This window comes from Callospermophilus lateralis, chromosome 3, assembly GCF_048772815.1.
Source record: "Callospermophilus lateralis isolate mCalLat2 chromosome 3, mCalLat2.hap1, whole genome shotgun sequence".
Taxonomy (NCBI): Eukaryota; Metazoa; Chordata; class Mammalia; order Rodentia; family Sciuridae; genus Callospermophilus; species Callospermophilus lateralis.
In genome coordinates this window covers 146,476,266-146,495,449 of record NC_135307.1, presented here as the reverse complement: position 1 = coordinate 146,495,449, position 19,184 = coordinate 146,476,266, and the positions used below count along the sequence as shown (strand labels likewise).

At 45.9% G+C, this 19,184-nt stretch overlaps 1 protein-coding gene across 1 annotated transcript in view; it reads right to left on the bottom strand.

Moving 5' to 3' along the window:
* The window catches only part of Lrrk1 (leucine rich repeat kinase 1), a 153,309-nt gene that overhangs the window by 30,090 nt on the left and 104,035 nt on the right, over positions 1-19,184 (bottom strand). Inside the window, exons 11-20 of the mRNA XM_076851422.2 lie at positions 18,555-18,667; positions 17,182-17,258; positions 11,859-11,988; positions 11,136-11,248; positions 10,487-10,701; positions 8,282-8,446; positions 7,571-7,743; positions 6,362-6,482; positions 5,988-6,147; positions 4,548-4,824 (exon numbers count right to left, since the gene is read on the bottom strand). Coding sequence (XP_076707537.2) covers positions 4,548-4,824; positions 5,988-6,147; positions 6,362-6,482; positions 7,571-7,743; positions 8,282-8,446; positions 10,487-10,701; positions 11,136-11,248; positions 11,859-11,988; positions 17,182-17,258; positions 18,555-18,667 — 1,544 coding nt within the window. The remainder of the gene's footprint in view (positions 1-4,547; positions 4,825-5,987; positions 6,148-6,361; positions 6,483-7,570; positions 7,744-8,281; positions 8,447-10,486; positions 10,702-11,135; positions 11,249-11,858; positions 11,989-17,181; positions 17,259-18,554; positions 18,668-19,184) is intronic.

Here is a 19,184-nt window from a genome sequence, read left to right as displayed (position 1 = left end):
ACTATCTATGTATTTGGTGAACACAAGCAAGTGAAACCTAGGCAAGAAGTGGCGCCTGCAATGAAAAACTGGGCTGGCTGGTGGTATACCACTGAGACGGCCAGATGGTGGGGTTAGGGCCCTTGTCAGTGTCTGCTGAGAGCTCAGGAGTTTCCATCTGCAAGAAGTGCATGTTTCAAGAGGTTCATGAATCCCCTGAAGGTTTTCCAAGGGACTGGAGGGGTTCACGACCTGCAGGTGGAAGACCTGCCAATACATCTGTTTGTATTGATCCAGAAACTGCAGCAAAGTCACTGACCTTACAACAGCTTATGATGCAAGGAGCTGGAACTCACCTAGGACACAAGGGAACCATTATGGCTGTGCTAAGATGGAAAATGTTCTGCTATTCACAGCACTGTGCAGAACCAGACACCCCAGCTGTGAGTACTTAACGCAAAGAACTAGCAACAACAGTACTGCTAATACCTGATGTCTTGGGAGTTCTTAAGTGTAAGAGACACTGTTCTAAGTATTTTACATGTATTATCTAATTTAATGATCATGACAGCTATAAGTAGGTAACAGTGATTATCTCCATTTTACAGAGGAGGAAAAAGAAAATAGTTGAGATTCTTGGACAGGCTGGTTTTATGTTCTCACTCCCTGTACAGTAAGCTTCCCTGGGGACCCTGGTGATGATCTGATTGATTTTTTAAAAATATTTATTTTTTAGGTGTAGATGGACACAACACAATGCCTTTATTTTTATGTGGTGCTGAGAATTGAACCCAGGTCCCACCGGTGTAGGCGAGCACTCTACCGCTGAGCCACAATCCCAGCCCCCATCTGACTGATTTTTGTGTGTATATGTTGTGCTGGGAATAAAACATAAGACCTCATGTATGCTAGGCAAGCACTCTACCACTAAGTTACATTGCCAATTGATTTTACTGTTCAGCCAAATAGGTAGAAAGATCTATATCTATACATATACATGTATTGATATATCTGCTCCATATACAGTACATAAATAACTGGCTCAAATGTATTGAGCACTAATATTTCTTCAGTCCTCTAATCCATTGATAAAATAAGTAGAAAGTTATGTAAACTCACTGAGTACTTAACCTTGAGTTTTTTGTGTACCAACCTTAACCTTGAGTCTTTTGTGTACCCTGAATTCCTCTTGAATTTAAAGACATCTTGAGTTCCTCTTTGGGATTTCTCTTCTTAGGTCTTTGAACATGACCTCCATGAAACTGAAGCAGCAAGAACTTGAGTCTCCCTCCTACAATAAGGCCAAGTTGAAAAAGCTGGGTAGGGCCTCAGGACAAAGGGGCCCAGTTTGGCCCCCAGGAGTCTGTGTCTATGCCAACAGAATTTTTGATCTGGCCTCATAACAGCTGGGCCAGCTTCCCAGGGGCTTCTAGTGGGCATCCCATTGGGCTCTAGAGTTGGGGGAGCAGGGGGAGATATATTCTATGGCAGGTGTCTAAAAAGGTCTGTGGATTAGGGATTCCGGCTGCTGCCTTGTGACCAACACCAGAATCAAACTCTGGAAGTGGACGAATCAGACTAGAATAAGGGCCCTTGAGCACCAAGTTGGTTTAGGTCCAAGCATCACCTGTAGACTGGGAAGCCACCAGAGGTCTGATCGCCATGTGCTCCCTCCAGGCCTAGACTGCTTGGGGTTCCACCTCAGGATAGGGGGCTTTGTAGTTCAGCTGTTCAGGAAGATGCATCCTGACATGAAGTAGCCCAGGTGATACATGATCCCTAGCATAACCACTAAACACAATACCAAGAAGAGTAGTTAAATTGCCATCAGAGGGAATGAAAACACTAAAAACAATTTTATTATCTAAAAAAAGGTAGAAGAAAGAGAACAAAATAACAAAAACAGATGGAATAAATAAAAATAAATGGAAAGATAGCAGACTTAAACACAACCATAGAATTAATTACATTAAATGTAAATGAATTAAATATTAATATTAATTAAATATTCCTATGAAAAGTCAGAGACTATCTGATAATGTGCTGTTAGCAAGAGACTCATTTTTAATATAAATAACCAGCAAATTTGTAAAAGGTGTTAAATTTCATTAGTTATGAAGAAAATGCAAAGTAAAACTACAGGGAAATACAATTTCATATCCACCAGGTAAAATTAGAAAGACTGATAGCAAATGTTAGAGAGGTAATAAAGTGACTAAAAAATACAACCTCTTGAGGGAATTATTGGGCAGCTTCTTATAAAATTAAGCTTAACTCATTCACTTTATGACCCAATAATTCCACTCCTCTTATTTACCTAAGAGAAATGAAAATACATGTCTTCAAAAAGACTTAGGGCTACACACAGCAGCTCTATTTATAGTAGCCAAAACCTGGTACAACCCCAACATCCACCAACATGTGAATGCAATAAATACACTGCAGTAAAGCTGTAACGGAATACTATTCAGCAACAAAGAAGAACAAACTTTTGATACACACAACAGCCTGGACGCATTTCAGCACATGATGTTTCGCAGGAGGTACCACTTGGAGAACATATTGCATGATTTCTTTCAGTTATGAAGTTCAAGAAAAAGGAAGGTATTGGAGAGGGAATTAGAGCAATGGTGATAGCTAATAAGGACAGGTATGTGGGGGAACTTTCTGTGGTGATGGAATTGTCTATATCTTGATCTGGGAGTTGGTAACCTACTGTATGCATTTGTAAAAACTGGTTGTTTCAGATGTTGGTGATCTGTGCATTTCACTGTAAGCACAGTAGTCCCCCTCTTTTCTGCAGGGGATAAGACCTGCAGTGAAGCCTGGAACTGATACTAGTACCAAATTCTATATATGCTATGTTTTTTCCTATATATATATATATATATACCTACCATAAAATTTAATCAAAAAAATTGGCAAAGCAAGAGACTGACAATAGCAATTAATGATAAAACAGACACATAAAAATGTCACAAAAAATGGTCATATGGTTGCTGGCATCACTACTTATATGCACTGGGGCCATTTTTAAATAAAATAAAGGTTACGTGAACACAAGCAAAATTACATCACCACAGTCAATCTGATAACTGAGATGGCTATTAAGAGATTAGCAGGGGGATAGCTTATATAGAATGGATACAGTAGACATAAGTGATTAGCAGGGGGATAGCTTATACAGAATGGATACAGTAGACAAAGGAATGATTCATGCTCCTGGTGAGTTGGAACAGGATGGCACAAAGTTTCATCATATCACTGAAATGGTGTGCAATTTAAAACTAAGGAACTGCTTATTTCTGAAATTTTACATTTCATATTTTCAGACTGCAGTGGAAAGTAAAACCTTGATTAAGAGGAGACTACTGTAAGTTTTACCTCAAATTAAAAAGAGAAATAGATGAGTGGCACTATGAGGAAAAGTCCAGTCAACAGACTTGCTTCCTTGACGGGTGGCAGGGCCATGTAATAGAAGGGTAGAGTAAGGAATGGGTGTCAGGGATACAGAAAGAAATCCTGAGCATATAAGTTCCAGTTTCTAAGAAGGGCAGTGTGGAGGATGTTCTCAGTGGGACCAGACAGCAGAGGAGAGAAAGCTGAGCTGAGTGCCATGTGAGTCTTCCAGGTGGCAGCATTTGGAAGCTCAGGCATTAGGCTCTGGAGGGAGGTCCTTGCAGGAAATCTGGGATTCTTTTTGCAAAGTGCAAGAAGAGCAGGGCAGCTGACTTGATGGCTCAGGCTAAGTGCAGAGGAGGATCCTACTCAGGAAGAGGTTGGTGGCAGTGGAGGAAATTGTCAGGGTCACTGCGTCAAGAAGGCTGACCAGAGGTCAAGGTTCTGACTACTTTTAGTGGAAGACAGGGAGGGGCAGCTAAGGCACCCATTGGCTTTCTTGGCAACCAGCATCAAGTCAGGAGGTCAATGGGTGGCCCTTGAGGAAGAGCAGGATGCTGCTGAGAAGGAGGAATAGGAAAAGGAGGAGGAGACTTGGTTTTGTTTTGCTTGTGGTTTAGGACTGGGAGACCTGTTCATGTCACAGACCCAGGAAGAGTCCACAAAAAGAGGCATTTCACAGAATATCTCTTCTTGGCAAAGGGATGCCCTGTGATGACGGAACCCTCAGAGTAGGTGACAATGTTGCTCCCATAAGTTTATCAAACTAGATTGCATTTTGAATCTAGGCTGTTTAATTAGGAAATAATCCTCATTGGTTAATCTATTTTTACTTGCCATATAAGCAAGCCACCAAACCCCCTGCCAAACTGATCCCTCTTCCAAGTCATTTTTAATGACATTCTTGTATGTTTTCCTAAATCTTTTCAATGAATCGATTTCTTTCAACTTCCCTACACAGGAGGGAACCACCAGCTGAGGGGCTAGCTGTACCTACTGCCTCAATACCCTACATAATGCAGCAGGTCATCACCAGGTGCTAGCCTGTCCCTGGGGAGTGATGGTAGTGGCACCAATCCCTGGAGGTCTTGTTCAGGCCATAAGTGGCTCCAGACCCCAACTCCCTCCTCCAGGAAGCGAGACCTGTACAGGGTGGTCTGTGGCCTCACCTGTCATTGGCGACGGGCAAGGCGATCTCAAACTTGGCCAGAAACTGGAAGTACTGCTCCTCGGTTTGCTGCGTGAAGCCTGTCCCCACCAGCAGCATCCTGAGGTCCTCTGCACGGATCACCCCGTTCTTGGCCACCGACCTGGAGCCCTTAATGTTGAAGATCCTCTGCAGACACTCAGATAACCAAATGGGATCCAGGAAGTAGAGGTTCCTCAGGCCGTGGCTGGTGTCCGGGAAGTGCAGCAGCGTGCCAGTTTCTATGAGGAAGCTGATGGCTGCGGGAGAGAGCAGGAAGCAATGTTGGTGATGGGGTGAAAGGGAAGCTAGGCACTAAGTTTTCCTGGGAAGAATCCAACACTCCTGACATGCTAAGCCCCTCAGGTGGGACAGGAAACCTGAGCTCCATTCCCTGGTGGCACCTTGTAACTCTTGCCAGCATCCTGAGCTGACGGCCAACTGGGCTTCTATAGCAAGTTGTTATTTTCAGATCCAGCCTTTGCAAATTTCCCTACTTGCTAAAATTTGTGTCCCCAAAATACAATACTTGAGATACTTTTTCAGACATGGATAGACATGGGCTGAGCTGGGGGAAGTGTGAGTCGCCCGCCCAGGTGTTCCCAGCTGAGGTTGAACAAATGATGTTCTGCCTTGTGGCCGCAGTTCTGGTAACGTAAAGGAGTATCTATCTAGTGGGCTATTTAGTGCCATGTTTTCTGAATTTTTGTACTTTCTGCTAGTGATTTTGTTGTTTACAAAGGCCCCCAACCCAAGTGTTGAAATGCTGTGTAGTGTTCCTGGGCGCCAGAAAGCTGCAATGTACTTTACGTGAAAATACATAGTTAGATAAGCTTTGTTCGGGCATGAATTTTAGTGCTGTGGACCATGGGTTCCATGTTAATGAATCAACAGTACATATTAAATAAGACATCTTAAACAGGAGCACACATAAAGCAAGCTTATGCATTGATAGGTTGATGATAATGTGGTCAGAGACTCAAGGGAACCTAATTCTATCTTTCCACAGTAGCGATGGTTCAGGATTCACTAGTTCAGTGGTTGAGGTAAATTTATAGACTATAACTACCGTAAATGATGAGAACTGGTTATAACTATTTAACCTCTGCCTCCCTACTAAACTTCAGCCCCAGGGGCTATGACCAGAGCTATGTTCTCAATGGCCAACATAATGCTGTTATAGAGCAGCCATGTGTGTTCTCTCTGTCCAAGGAAAAAAGGTGTGTGGCGGGGATGATGGGAAAGAGAACGCCAGGCAGAGTTTTGGAATCTCTCATTCAAAATTGGTTTCCCTGTTGTGCTGAGGTTCAAGCTAGAACTATCAAGTACAGGTGATTGTGTTTCTCACACATTCCCTGGTGACCCTGGCCCTCTGCCCAGCCTCCCAGCGTCTCCCATGCTGGTGCCCACCCCCTAGGCCCACCAGACTGCAGGTCCTCATAGTCTTTGATGTCGTTGCCAGGTGTCTGCTCCACCAGCTGCTCCAGCTGCCTGTCCGTCAGGTATTGCACGTCGTCGCCAAGGCTGCGGCGCTGCTGCTCTGCCAGCACGGCCTCCTGCAGGCTGAGGTAGCTCCTAGGGACCTGGAGGACAAGTGGACAAGGCTGGTCCCAGGGTGTGCTGCACTAGCTTCTCCCTCTCAGTCCTGAGGCTTCAGGACCCTCCGTCCCTCCACCTCCCCTGTCCCACCTGGATCCTTAAACTCAGATGCATGTTTTACAACATAGAGAGAGGAGTGTCCCAATCCCCAACAGCAGGAAGCAACCCTGTGGTTTACTTGAGTGAGGGGGTACCCACCAGCCTCCCTGCTAGTCGCTGGCAGCCGATGGTGCTGCCCACGTCCTTCATGCTGCACGTGACATGGAAAATGAGCTGCCGCAGTCCTTCCTGGCCTTCCAGACTCTTACAGGAAATCTCGCTGTGTGTGCAAAAATAATCCCAGCTTAATCACCATGCCACCCCTCTTTGCGAAGCACTTAGCGTCTTTGTTTTCCCAAAAGATTTATCCTGAACACTGGCAAGGGTGGAAAACTCATTAAAGGTGACACAGGAAGTTTAAGGAGGCTTTACTCTGTGTGAAACACCATGCTGGGCACCCTTCAATACATCACTTTGGTCTGTCTTCCCAGCCTGCCCATTTACAGAAGAGGAAAGTGGGGTACAGAGTTATGATGTGAGCCCCTGGACACAGCTGGGAAGGAGCAGACTCAGGCTGGATCCAGGGCTCTTAACCAGAGCCAGCGCTCCTATTATTGCAGACCCTCCAGGGCTATCTCAAGGCCATCCCAGGAGTCCCCAAAAGCCTGATCCTGAGAGCCAGGCTCTCAGGTCTGTAGACTGACTGACTCACATACCAGCATCCATGGTACTTCATCCAGACGGAACCCAAGAACCACCAGCGCAGTTACACCAATGCATGTTTTATTTTTATCAGGGGGCCCTCAATTCATTCATTAAGCCTCAGTTACATGTCTTTAAAGTGGACAAAACAGCCCCTGTAACCTGCAGGCTGTCAGGACAGTCCATCGACAGGATGTTAGTGATAGGCCCAGAGCGATGGATCCAACCCATACGGCCCACCCCTCCTCACACTCAGCAGCTCCTTCCTTCCCCCACCCCCAAATGTGCAGCTGTCAGAACCACTAAGACTCAACAGGAGAACTGGGACCTCACTCCCCCAGGGTCTGTCTTTGATCAATGATCTGCAAATGGGAGGAGTGGTATCCAAGTTCACTTCTCTTAGTGACATGGGAACCAGGCACTGTCGTTACTGGTCATAGTGGGGAGGGGAGGACTCAGAAAGGAAGCACAGAAAGGTCATCTCCAGGCCCTTCCCTCTAGATATCTAGAGGATGCCCAGGGCTGGTCTGCTGAGCTGCCACCCGCTACCCGAGGAGCCCATCCAAGCATCAGGAGCCTTCTGCAGGCAGGTCCCAAGGAAGATGGACACATCGGCCACCAGAGCACACAGAAGCAGGAGCAAGCACGAGGATGAGGGACACTCACTGTAAGTGTTTGAAAGTGATGTCTGGGAAGCCCGTGGCTCTGGACCCGGAGGGCGAGCGGCATAGTGCCAGCACGTAGGCGCGCAGCATTGCGATTCTCTCCACTCGGAACTTGGCTTCAATTAAGTCCAGGTGTGTTCCAACCACCAGCACCACAGCATTTGGGGCCTTGGCCTGTGACAGAGGACCCCACGGCTGACAGCCATCTCCATTCATGAACAAGGATAGGAAACAGCTCCCCAGGTGTGCAGGTGAACTGCTGTCACCACACCATCCTGTGGCCTATTCCCTTGAGGGCTTGTTAGGTATTGAGAATTATCTGAGGTGCCCTATGACCTTCTCCATGCAGAGGGTGCTGAGTTAGTTCAGCCTATGGCGAGGGATTTCTGATCCTCCAGATATTCCCTGACTGCCTAAGGCTGTGAACTGGCATCAGGCCTGCTTCACCTTTAGGGCTGGGAAGAAGCTCAGCTCTTCTTTCACCCTCTGGGATGGGGGCTCTTGAATTAAAGGTTAACAAGAAAATTACAAGAGCACCCCACCCCTCAGGACCATGATGCTGGGGCCTTCTGTGAAAGCAAGGTGGTTTTCCTAACACCATCCTTTTTTTTTTTTTTTTTTTCTCAGTACAGGGGATGCTTCAGAGGAGTGGCAGGACCCCAGTAATACTCTGAGAACTGGGAATCAGAGAGAAGGCCTGGCATCTCCTCACCTCGATGTTAAGCAGCCAGAACTGCAGATTGGCCACAGCTTCCTCTCCCAGCGCCAGATTCCAGACCACCACGTATAGGGCCTTGTCCGTGAAGAAGCACTGGTTGACGGTAGCCATGCTGGCGGGGCCCCCGATGTCCCAGACGTTGAATTCCACGGACTCAACCTACTTGAGCAACAAGCCACCACAGGGAGGCATTTTAGAGACCATGGTCTTAGGAAACCACACTGAGAAAACTGAACTTTGAATTCTGTGTTTGGGATCATGTCTAAAGAAGACATAACCATAGGAAAGTTCTAGACCTCCTATCATGTCTCTTTGGAATCAGTAATCCAGGCGAGGGAAAGAGGCACAGTTGCATCAGGGTGGGCTCTTGGGGGTTTCTGCCTCTTACTAACAGAGCAGGGCCAGACAGGCCCCCATGGCTGGGGTGTCTGGGAAACACTGCAGGGCATTCCGCTGGCTCTGTCACAGCTGCAGACTCAGGAGACATTTGGTGGGAGGACGCCCCCGCTCTGACCTCCTGGTCCTCACCAAGGTTTAAGCTCCCTCTGTTCAGAGGGTGGCCCCCAGACTGTGTAGGTCAGAGGGTGGCGCCCACCAAGGAGGACGGGAAACTCCCCTGATGTGGGAACCCAACACCAGAGGGGCTGTTGGCTGCTGGGAAAGGCTGTGTAAGCGGTGGTTTCTCTATTGTCGAATGAGGTCACAGCTGGCCTGAGAAGCTAAGGCCGCAGCAGGCTGTAGCAAGGAGTCTCTGCGAGACAGTGCTTTGGCCTCGAAGACAGACAGCACGCTGACCTGATTTTGGAGACAGCTGTTCTCCACCAGCTGAAGGTCAGCCACACACAGAATGACTGAGTTCAGCACTCACAGAGCCAGAGGCTGTCCTTCAGTTGAAGGAGGGGGAGTTTCATGATGGCAGGAAGGATGTGCACAGGAAAAATAATATAAATTCACCCCTTAGGCCTTGGACGGCCATTTGCTAAAGAACAGCTGGATGGAAATGAGACTGAGTCATTGTTAAAAAGTCAAAGCCAAAGAATGTGGAAGATCCTGGTTATTTTGGAGACCCTTTGGATGGGTATTAACTAGATTCCTTGCTGGGGTGCACTGGGTAGGCCTAATATTAATTATCTGATTGTTCTGATCATAACAGACGGGACTCTATTCTTTGTTTTTCCAAGCTGGGGGCTGAACTCAGGGTCTCACACACCTTACACACACTCTCTACCACTGAACGACGGCCCAGCCCATTCTCAAGTGGGCTGGTTTCTGAGTCTGTGTTTGAAGACCTTAAATGCCTCATTTCTTGAACTGGGTTTCCTTTATCAGGAAAAATGTTTACAGTGAGACCCATCTTCAGCTGACTCTGTGCTTGGGGACTCTGGACGAAATCATGCCACATCTGGACATGGCCCTTCAGTTTTTCATAGGGAAAACTCCTTGCGCCTTGGATTCCTGGTCACCATGGGATAGCAGAAAAACACAGGCAGCAGCTGAGGCTGACACTGTTCCTAACCTGAGCACAGAGAAGAGCCAACTGCCTGGTGCTATGTCCCGGGGAGGGAGAGCCCCCACCCACTCCCACCATATCCAACAAGTTCTTTTTTCTCTTTCAGAGCAAGAAAATGTTCATTTCCATTTGCCTGGTACTAAATGGAAAAAGGGGATGATGAATAGGTTCAGTGAGGGCTTTATTTTAAATAGAACTTTTCAGATCTTGGGGTGAAAGGCAGAGATCATGAGGGATAGAGCATTCATTTTAGGTGTGCTTTATCAACTTCCCCGTTAGAGAAAAGACAAATGCTGGGGTGTTTCACTGCCTGCAGGGGTACTTTGTTCTCAGCCCTGGGAGAATCCCAACTCAGATAATTTGAATCTAATCTCTGGGGCCAGGAAGTAGTAAAGCTTGAGTACTGGTGTCTTTACAAGTCCCCCAAGGGAATCTAATGGACAGCCAAGGTCAAGACTCACTGGCCCAGAGCCTCAGCTTAATTAGAGGAGAGAAACTACAAGTTCCCATCAAGAAGTGACTTGCTGCTGCCTTTGAGAGAGCTGGTTTGGAACATCACGTAATGGCCCCTGCAAACATCCTGGGCTTGGACACCAGGCTGAGAAACCCTGGGCTCTTTGGGAAGAAAGAAGGGCCTTCATGAATGTTCCTCCCACCCACACGCATACTGCACGCCGACCATCCTTGACCTTGGCTTTGGAGCCTGCTGGTCTCTGGAGCTCCCACTTGGTGGTCCGGATGGTGGCCTCACTGTACGCCACCTGGGGGGCCCTGCCCGTCTGTAAGATCTCCAGGAGGGTGGACTTGCCCTGGCGCGGTGGACCCACGATGATCATCTTCATCAGCTTGCATTTCTCTGCTTTCCGCAGCTGAGCACGCAGGAAAGACAGCATTGCTTTGGGACCTGTGCAACGTCATGAAAGGAGAGTGGACATCACTGCTAACATGTAAAGGGAACGTGCTCACATCTCTTAGGAAGAAACTAAGTCCTGTTGGGAGGGGACGTTTCTCATGTGTTCTAGGGGGTTGGTTAAAGAAGATGATTGGGTCTGGTGGAGACAGGGTGCCATACCATTCACCCCAACGATGACGAGTCAACGTTAAGAATCTAGGGACAATGTCCTTGCTGTCTAAAAGGTCATAGCTTTACTTATAACGACCCATGGTAACTATTGCTCTAGGGACAGTTCCAAAGCATCTTCCAAATCCTGAAGCTGGAGCTGGACCCTGTGAGTCATCCACTGTTTCCATCTCTAGAACCTAGCAGGTGGACCTGCTTTTTTTTTTTTAAGGGTGACAAGGAAGTGATGCTCTGGGGACAGGACATGGAAGTCCTACCTTCCTTTCTGATCTCTGCAGGCACATTGCTGATGCTCAGGTCTTCAGTGTCCAGTTGCCATAGGTTTCCCAGCTGTCCCAGCTCAGGAGGGAGCTCTCGGAGGCCAGGGTTGCTGAGGAAAGAGTACTACATATGTGTGCACACACGCATACACGCATGCACATGCAGCTCCCATCAGCCTCTGCAGCCCGAGGAGACGACCACTGGCCTCCACCCCAAGCCCTGTAAATCAGGCCCTGATTTCAGGTAACCTATTTGAGTACCAAGTCCAAAGCCTCTCTTTCTGGATGCTCAGTGGTAGAAAGGGCAGTGCTGTCTTCTGCAAGTCCAAGTCCCTGTGGCTTAGAGCTGGGTGCCCTCCTCCACTTCCCCTCTCTTGTCTTCCAATTACATTGCCATCAAGAGAATTACTGCCTCCTCTAGGAAAGGCAACACATCTTCAATATCAATATAGTATTTCATATTTTCATCAAATTTTACACACTGCCTAAAAGCTCCAGCAGTGTCCAGCACACAGTGAGTGCTGCGGAAGAACAAGGATGCAGGATGGAGGAGTCCTCGTGACAGCCCAAGTAAAGCAGCAGAAGCACATATCCTTCTCACTCTCTGCCCCACCTCTGGCCCATGCCCACTTCTGAAAACCCCCACTACTGCCTCTACTGACAGCTTCCTTCTGCCTCCCTGGAGGCAGAGCCAGCAGACTTCTCTCACCACACACTTACTTTCCCAAGTAGAGCTCTGACAAGCTCTTGAGCAGGCAAACAGATGGAGGGACTGCGTCAAGGTGGTTGTCATTCAGACAAAGGACTTCCAAAGACTCACTCAGGAAGGCCGGGAATTCCAGCACACACGCTGTGAAGACAAGACAAAGCAGACCGCCCTGTATTTTTGAAATAACTCTGGACCATGACAGCGTGGAGGCCAGGTGGGTATGTAAATCAATACAAGCTGCAGAGGGCTTTGTGGCAAACCCTTCAGAGTACAATGCTCATCTCTCCAGTAGGGCAATTCTCATTCCACAGACATCCTTGCATGCATGTGTGGCGAAGATGTGGCAACAACGATGCTTGGTGGCACGCTGCTTGCAACAACAGAGAGAGGACAACCTATGTGCCCTTTATTGCCACATGCCCACAGGGAGTTGGTTTAGTGAATAATGGAATAATATGCAACTATTACAAAGTATGGGGCAGGTCATGTGTGTAGGTATGAAGTGATACTCAAGAGCCAGTGATGAATTGAAAAAGCAAGATACAGAACCAGGTTTCTAGAAGGCTTATTAGTGTGTCAGAAAACATCTGCAGACATGCACACACACACACACACACACACACACACTCACAGTGTGTGTGTTATATGCATGTACATATACCACACATGCACAAATGCATATGCATGAATGTTACAGATGAAAACAGTTGTTAGCAACAAAAAATTCCACAATTGTCTCTGGAGGAAGGGTCTTATTAGAGGATTGACTATTCAACCCATGCCCTTTGGTACTGTTTGAAAATTCTGTTTTCAAATATACATGCATTATTTCTTCAATTTTTTAAAAAAGCTAGTTAACTAAAACAAAATAATACTGTGGGCTAAGTCTTTATGTTGCCTAAGATGGCACTGAAAAGCCAGCCAACCCTTTAGTATTCAAGGGACTTCATTAATTAGTCTAATTATGAGATTACCATTAAAATCACGTCAAATCTGCCGTTTCCAAGGTACCGGAGTGTTTGCATTGAGCAAAAACGTGCAGTGGGGGAAGGGAGAGAGCTTGGAAAAGGACACTAATGGGAATCAGAGGTTTAGATTTCTGCAAAATCTCTGAAGTGTCTTCATCCTCTCTGGGAGCTTAGGGAATTCAAGATAAAAGGAGTGCCTCAAAGTCCCCTCCCTGGGTTCCCGGCCAGATGCAGAAGATGAAGAAGCTAGAATTCTTTTGTTGGGCTGAAGCCATGTTTGGTTGCCTTTGATTCCCCCCACCCCCAACCCCAAGCTCTGGCTTTTCTCCACACGTGGAGCTGTAGTATCAATAGTAATGGGGCAACCTGACCTCAGAGAACATTCTGGAAGAGAGGACTGTAGCATACCAAGCTCGAGGTCTGGGAAATGTACCCAGCTGACTCTAATGCCAATGAGACTCACTGCAGGGGCCCTGTGGAAATACAGTTGCAACAGACATTTAAAGATGACTTTGTACTAGACCTCGTTCCATAGGAAGATGTTCAAAAAGGCTTCTTCTTTTTTCTCTTCAAGAAAAAGGGATGATCAACGTCAGCCTGCACTAATTCACATTTTTCACGGGAGAACATCCATCAAGAGAAAGATTTGCTTTCTTCCCAAGAGAAAGGGAACATTCTGAGCACCTGGCTTCTGGGCTTTCCAATTCTGAAGGTTCCCCGGTGTTTATGAAGCCTTTTTAAAGAACGGATGGGTGGGGTGAGGACCTGCTGCCCCAGATGGAGCAGCACCTGCCACACACCTCCTGGCCCAGCGTGGAGAACTATGGAAACCGGGCTGGCGAGAGCACGGCTCGAGGTATTTATGAACTGTAATTATTTATTCATAAGTTATTTATGACTCTGCTGGTCTGAATTTTACCGTAAAAACGGCCATCCAAATTATTTTTGGACAAGGCTACTGCAAAAATATGACCACTTGAATGTACGTAAATCTCTCTGGAATTTCACTATCCATCTGCAAACAAGTTGTCTTTTATAGATGATTCTTTACCCCAGGGTCAACATCCCTGAGACAACAGCCCTACTGAGGAAAAGGGTTCACAAGCCACCCCCCCACCCCCCTGCCTTCTTTTCACTCAAGTTCAATCTTTTAGAAGAAATTGAAAAAATCAAGAGGCCTTTGTCATTTGCCAAAGCCATGACCCACCTCGGCCAGGGAACATCCCGGGGGTGTGGCCTTTTCACGGGGGTCCTCAGACAAGCTCAATTTCATCAGAATGGGTGCATGTTCCTATGGAACTTGCCATGTGTACTGGGAACTTCCTGTCTGGCATTTTCCCAAGGGGGTGGATGGTTCCACTGAGTCAAAGTCCCCTAAAAGGGATTCTGCACTTCTGATCTCCAGTTAGGTACCTTCCTAACACACAGAGCTCAATCCACATGTGGCTTGCGGGATCAAGATCCATCCCAGATCCTCTTTCCATGCCCATCACCCCACTTGGCATCAATGAGAAGATGGTGTTTGTTTTCTTTTCTTCCCAGCCTGCACTCAATTTCTGACGTCCTAAGGCCCTTCATTTAAAAGGGACCAGTTATGAAATTCATAATTGCAATCCTCTATTAGTGTGGTGAAGGATCTTTTCATCTGTCTCCTGGCAGTTGTGCAAACTGCTTCTATCTGTTGCTTCATTTTTTCCCCCATTTTTTTTCTTTTGCTTACTGGGATTTTTTTTGTTTTAATCAATTGGTAAGCATTCTTTCTATATTAGGGACATATGCCAATTTGTGTTGCAATAATTTCTGTTGTAAATGTTTCTTTTCATCCTGTTTGAAAGATGACTTTGTTTATAATACCTTTTACTTTTCAATTTTTACAAAGTTAATTTTTTTTTTTAAAAACAATTTCTGACTTCCCGGCTAGCTTTTGAAGGTCTTCTGATATCACCCCTGTATTATACATATGTTCTCTTTAATGTCATTTTGTTTTTTTCTTTTTCACTTAGATCTGCTATCCACATGCACATGATTTTGGTTAATGTAAGGTTGGGAATCTAGTGTGGATTTTCTTCTTCCAATTAGGCAGTTATACCAACACTACTTATTAAAACAACAAATATTCTTTTCCATTAAATTGAAATGCTACTTTTATCCTATATTAACATCCTTCACAGTTGTCCCTCAGTGGTATTGATTCAGGACTTGTCTTCTGATGCCAACATCTGCAGATTTTCAAGTCTCTTATATAAATGGTGATGGTGTGGCATCTGCATAGGGCCCACATATATCCTCCTGTTGACTTTGTCACCTTTAGACTACTGGTAATTTCTAATGCAATGAAAATATTAGGTAAATAATTTTTATATTGTATTATTTATGGGATAATGACAAGGAAAAGATCTGTATGTTTTCAGGACAGATGTGATTTTTTTTCCTAATATTTTCAATCCATGACTGGCTTGAACCTGCAGATGTGGAACCTACAGACACAGTCAGCAGACTGGATTTACTTAAATCTATTTTGGACTCTCTTATCTTTTCTGCTGAGAACATGTTTCTTTTTTGATCATACATAAACACACATACTTATGTGTGACTGACCTGTTTGCATACAATGTGTACATACATACACACCAGCCCACCAAAAAGTGCAACAGAGCAACAGACCATTTAGTTCACCTCCTGCAAATGTGTCTTGGGCTTTCTGGCCAATTCCACCTCACACCATTTGTACTTGTGAATATCAATCTATGAAACTAAAGGAGAAATTTACATTACATTTTAAAATTACCTAAATATTGGTTCTTGTTTTAGGAGATAGCACCCTAAGGGATATTTCTGAGTGTAACTGGCTTTAGAAGTCTAAGCCTTGATTAAAAAAAAGTGGATCTCATTGAAGTAGAGAATAGAAAAGTGATTACCAGAGTCTGGGAAGGGTGTGGAGAAGGAAGGATTGACATAGGATGGTTAATAGTTATGGGGTACCCACAGGAAGAATAACATATAATGTTCTACAGCACAGTAGGATAGCTATAGTTGACAATAATTAATCATACAGTTTGAATTGCTAGTAGAGAGGATTCTGAATGTTCCCATCATAGAGAAATGATAAATGTTGGTGGTATGGATATGCCAATTACCCTGATCTGATCATTACCCATTATATACAAGTACTGAAATGGCATACTGAGCCTTGTATGCAGTTATTATGTTGATTAAAAAGAATAATGTATTAAAAAGAATAGGTGTAGAAAACATAAAAAGTCTTGGCTTTGAGGTTAAAAAGGAAGGACGACTGTTTACCACGAGTCCAAACCTTCCCCCTGCACATCATGGAAGAGAACAGACAAGAACTTTCCCTACAAATATTTTGTGTCAACCTGGCCTTGTTGGGTGACCAGTACAAAAACTCCAGGCAAAATTCTGTTTCCGATGTGTTGGGGAAGACCACATGTTCTTCCACGATCTCAGACTAGCCTCAGCCTGTGGGGTCAAAGGTGGCTGTGGGCCTCAGTGGACATTGCAAGATACTACAGTATGGCAGGAAGGACTTAATAGCACTGGTCTCCCAGCTCCAGGACTGGACTTCCACCATCCTGGGCTGAAATCTCTCTCTGCCACTTGAGCCGGGAAATCAGTCAACACTTGTGTTACAGACTGGAGCATGTTCTCCAAAGGCATATATGGAAGCTCCGACCCACAATAGGATGGAATTTGGAGATGGGTTTTGGGGGAAGCAATTAGGTTTAGGTAAGGTCATAAGGATCCTATGATGGGATTAAAATTTTTATAAGAGCTGGAATACAGTCCAGAGTCTCTGTCTTTCTCCCTCCACCCTCTTCACCACATGAGTACAGAGTGAGGAGGTGGCTGTTTGCAAGTCAAAAAGAGAGATCTGATTCACCAGAACCCAGCCATGCTGGAACCCCAACTTCAGATGTCCAGCCTCCAGAATGGTGAGAAAATAAATGTGTGTGGTGTAAGTGATGCAGGTTATGTATTTTGTTATTGTAGCCTGAGCTACTAAGACACCCTGAGAGGCTTGGTTTCCTTATGCATAGAAAGGAGAACTGCAGCCCATATTTTATCTTTGTAATCTATCTAGGGTGTGCTCAGCATGCAGTAGATAGCTACCAGCATCCCTGGACTCCAAACAGGAAACCAGGGCATCAGGACACTGGCATGGCACACACATGAAATGAGAAACAGGCACTGTTCACCTGCGGATTTTTCAGCCATGGTCATCTCCGCATTCCAACAGGGCACTGAAGGGTAAAGCCCATGATGAGGCGATTCCTCCACTTGGTGGAGCAGGGACCCCACCTACCCCTCTGGTCTCAGTACACCATCTCTCTCGGTCAGCACCCACCTGCCTCAGTTCCTGAACGCTGGCGGCCTCTGGTGGTGAAAAAGGAAATACGCTTTGTTTTAAGTCCATCTTCATTTCTGTGGGAGGAGGGTACAAGAAGAATCAAAATTTAAGGATGCGAAACAAACCCATTATTATCTTGGTTGAAACTATATACTGGTCCATGGAGAAGGCAGGAAATTCCGGCAGCAGGTGTCTAGGCTCCTTGCAGCTAATGTACAGATGTGGAGCTCAAGGGCTTTTGGGAAAGGTGTTTAGAAAGGATGATCTAACCCCAGCATGACTAGCGGTTTCCATTCTCGGGCTTTTCCATGGAGGCAGGTGTGAGTGTTTGTGTGCTGAGCCTGGCACATTCCAGGGGCTGTACATTAGGCGCCCCACTCCCTGCCCGGGGTCTATGTTCTGTTGAGATGCTGAAGAAGTGACCTTCAGCAAGTGACCCAGAAGGCTGTTCTCCAGGGCCCAAAGAGCAGGCTAAGTTCACCCCCCACTTTTTACCTTTTACTGGAAAGTGTTGGGGTGGTTACATTTCTTCACCCAGTAAACACAGTGGTCAGCAAAGGCCTTTGTCTTTTGGATTACAATTGAGGTTGAAGTGACAGACAAGCTTGTCTAGGAAATGGAGTCGCTGTTACGAGCTGAATTGTGTCCCCTGGAATTCATATGTTAAAGTCCTAAGCCTAAAAACTTTACAACATGACTGGATTTGGAGATGAAATTTGAACATCCCTTATCCAAAAGTCTGAAATCCAAATTACTCCAAAATTCTAACTCGGTGAGTGCTAACATGCTGTCCCAAGTGGAAAATTCCATACCTGACTTCATATGATGGGTTGAAGTCAAAACATAGGCATGCTAAAGTTTTTGGAAAGATTGCCCTCAGATGATGTGTATAAGAAACAAATGAATTTTGTAATTTAACTTGGGTTACCCCTTAGGCATCTCATTATGTAAATGCAAATATTCCAAGTCTGAAAAACATCCAGAATCTGAAAGACCCAATGATTTTGAATAAAGGATATTCAAGATGTAGGATCTTTAAAGAGGCAAGAATGCTAAAACGAGTTTATTAGGGTGGGGCCCTATGATCCAAAATGGCTCATAGATTTGGATACTGACACACAGAAGGAAGACCATCTGCAGACCCAGGGACAGATGGCATCTATAAGCCAAGGAGAGAGACACAGGGAGAAACCAACCCTGGCACCTTGAGCTTGGACTTCCATGCTCCAGCACTGGGAGCAACTCACTGAGTAGTTTAAGGCCCCGGCCTGTGGCATGGCAGCCCTAGTGGATGGACACAGGCACCATCCCTGGGTTTGCTTAACAGTAGCCACATAACACATTTAGGGGTAAAGAGAGCCCCTGCTTACTTGCCAAGTTGGTTTCTGGAGAGGTCTAGAGTTTTGAGTTGTCTGCAAGTCCACTTCTCTTGAGGTGGCAGTGCTACCAGCTGGTTTCCATGCAACCTCAGGAACATGAGGGCCTGAGAGAGAACGGGGGAGAGATAAGCAAAGATGGGGGTCAAATATAAAACGGGAGGATAGTCCAAGGAGAAAAGCCAGTCAGTTCCCCCACAAAATGCAGCCAAATGGCTGTAGCCACTTTTACAAGGATCCCAACTATACAGGGGCTGGAGAGTCTCTGAAAACTCATGAAATTATATCAAACAGAGAAGATGAAACAACGTATGCATGGAAGAGCTTCCCTGGAAATCAGTGGGATCAACTGTCACAGAATGAAAGGAGTCCAAGCATCTCCCAGGGTTAAGGATTTCTAAGAGTCACTATAAGTGGTAGACCTCTCCTTGGAGGAGCGCCTAGCCTGAAGCACACAGGATCATCTCTGGGGAAGCAGCATGGTGCTGAGCATCCTGGGCCTCCCTGTTGGACTTTGGGAGTGCTGTAGGTTGGATCTGGAATGACTCCCACAGGTTCATGCATTAAAGGACCGGACTCAAGTCCATGTGCCATTGTGAGGCAGTGGAGCTCTTACAGGGTAGG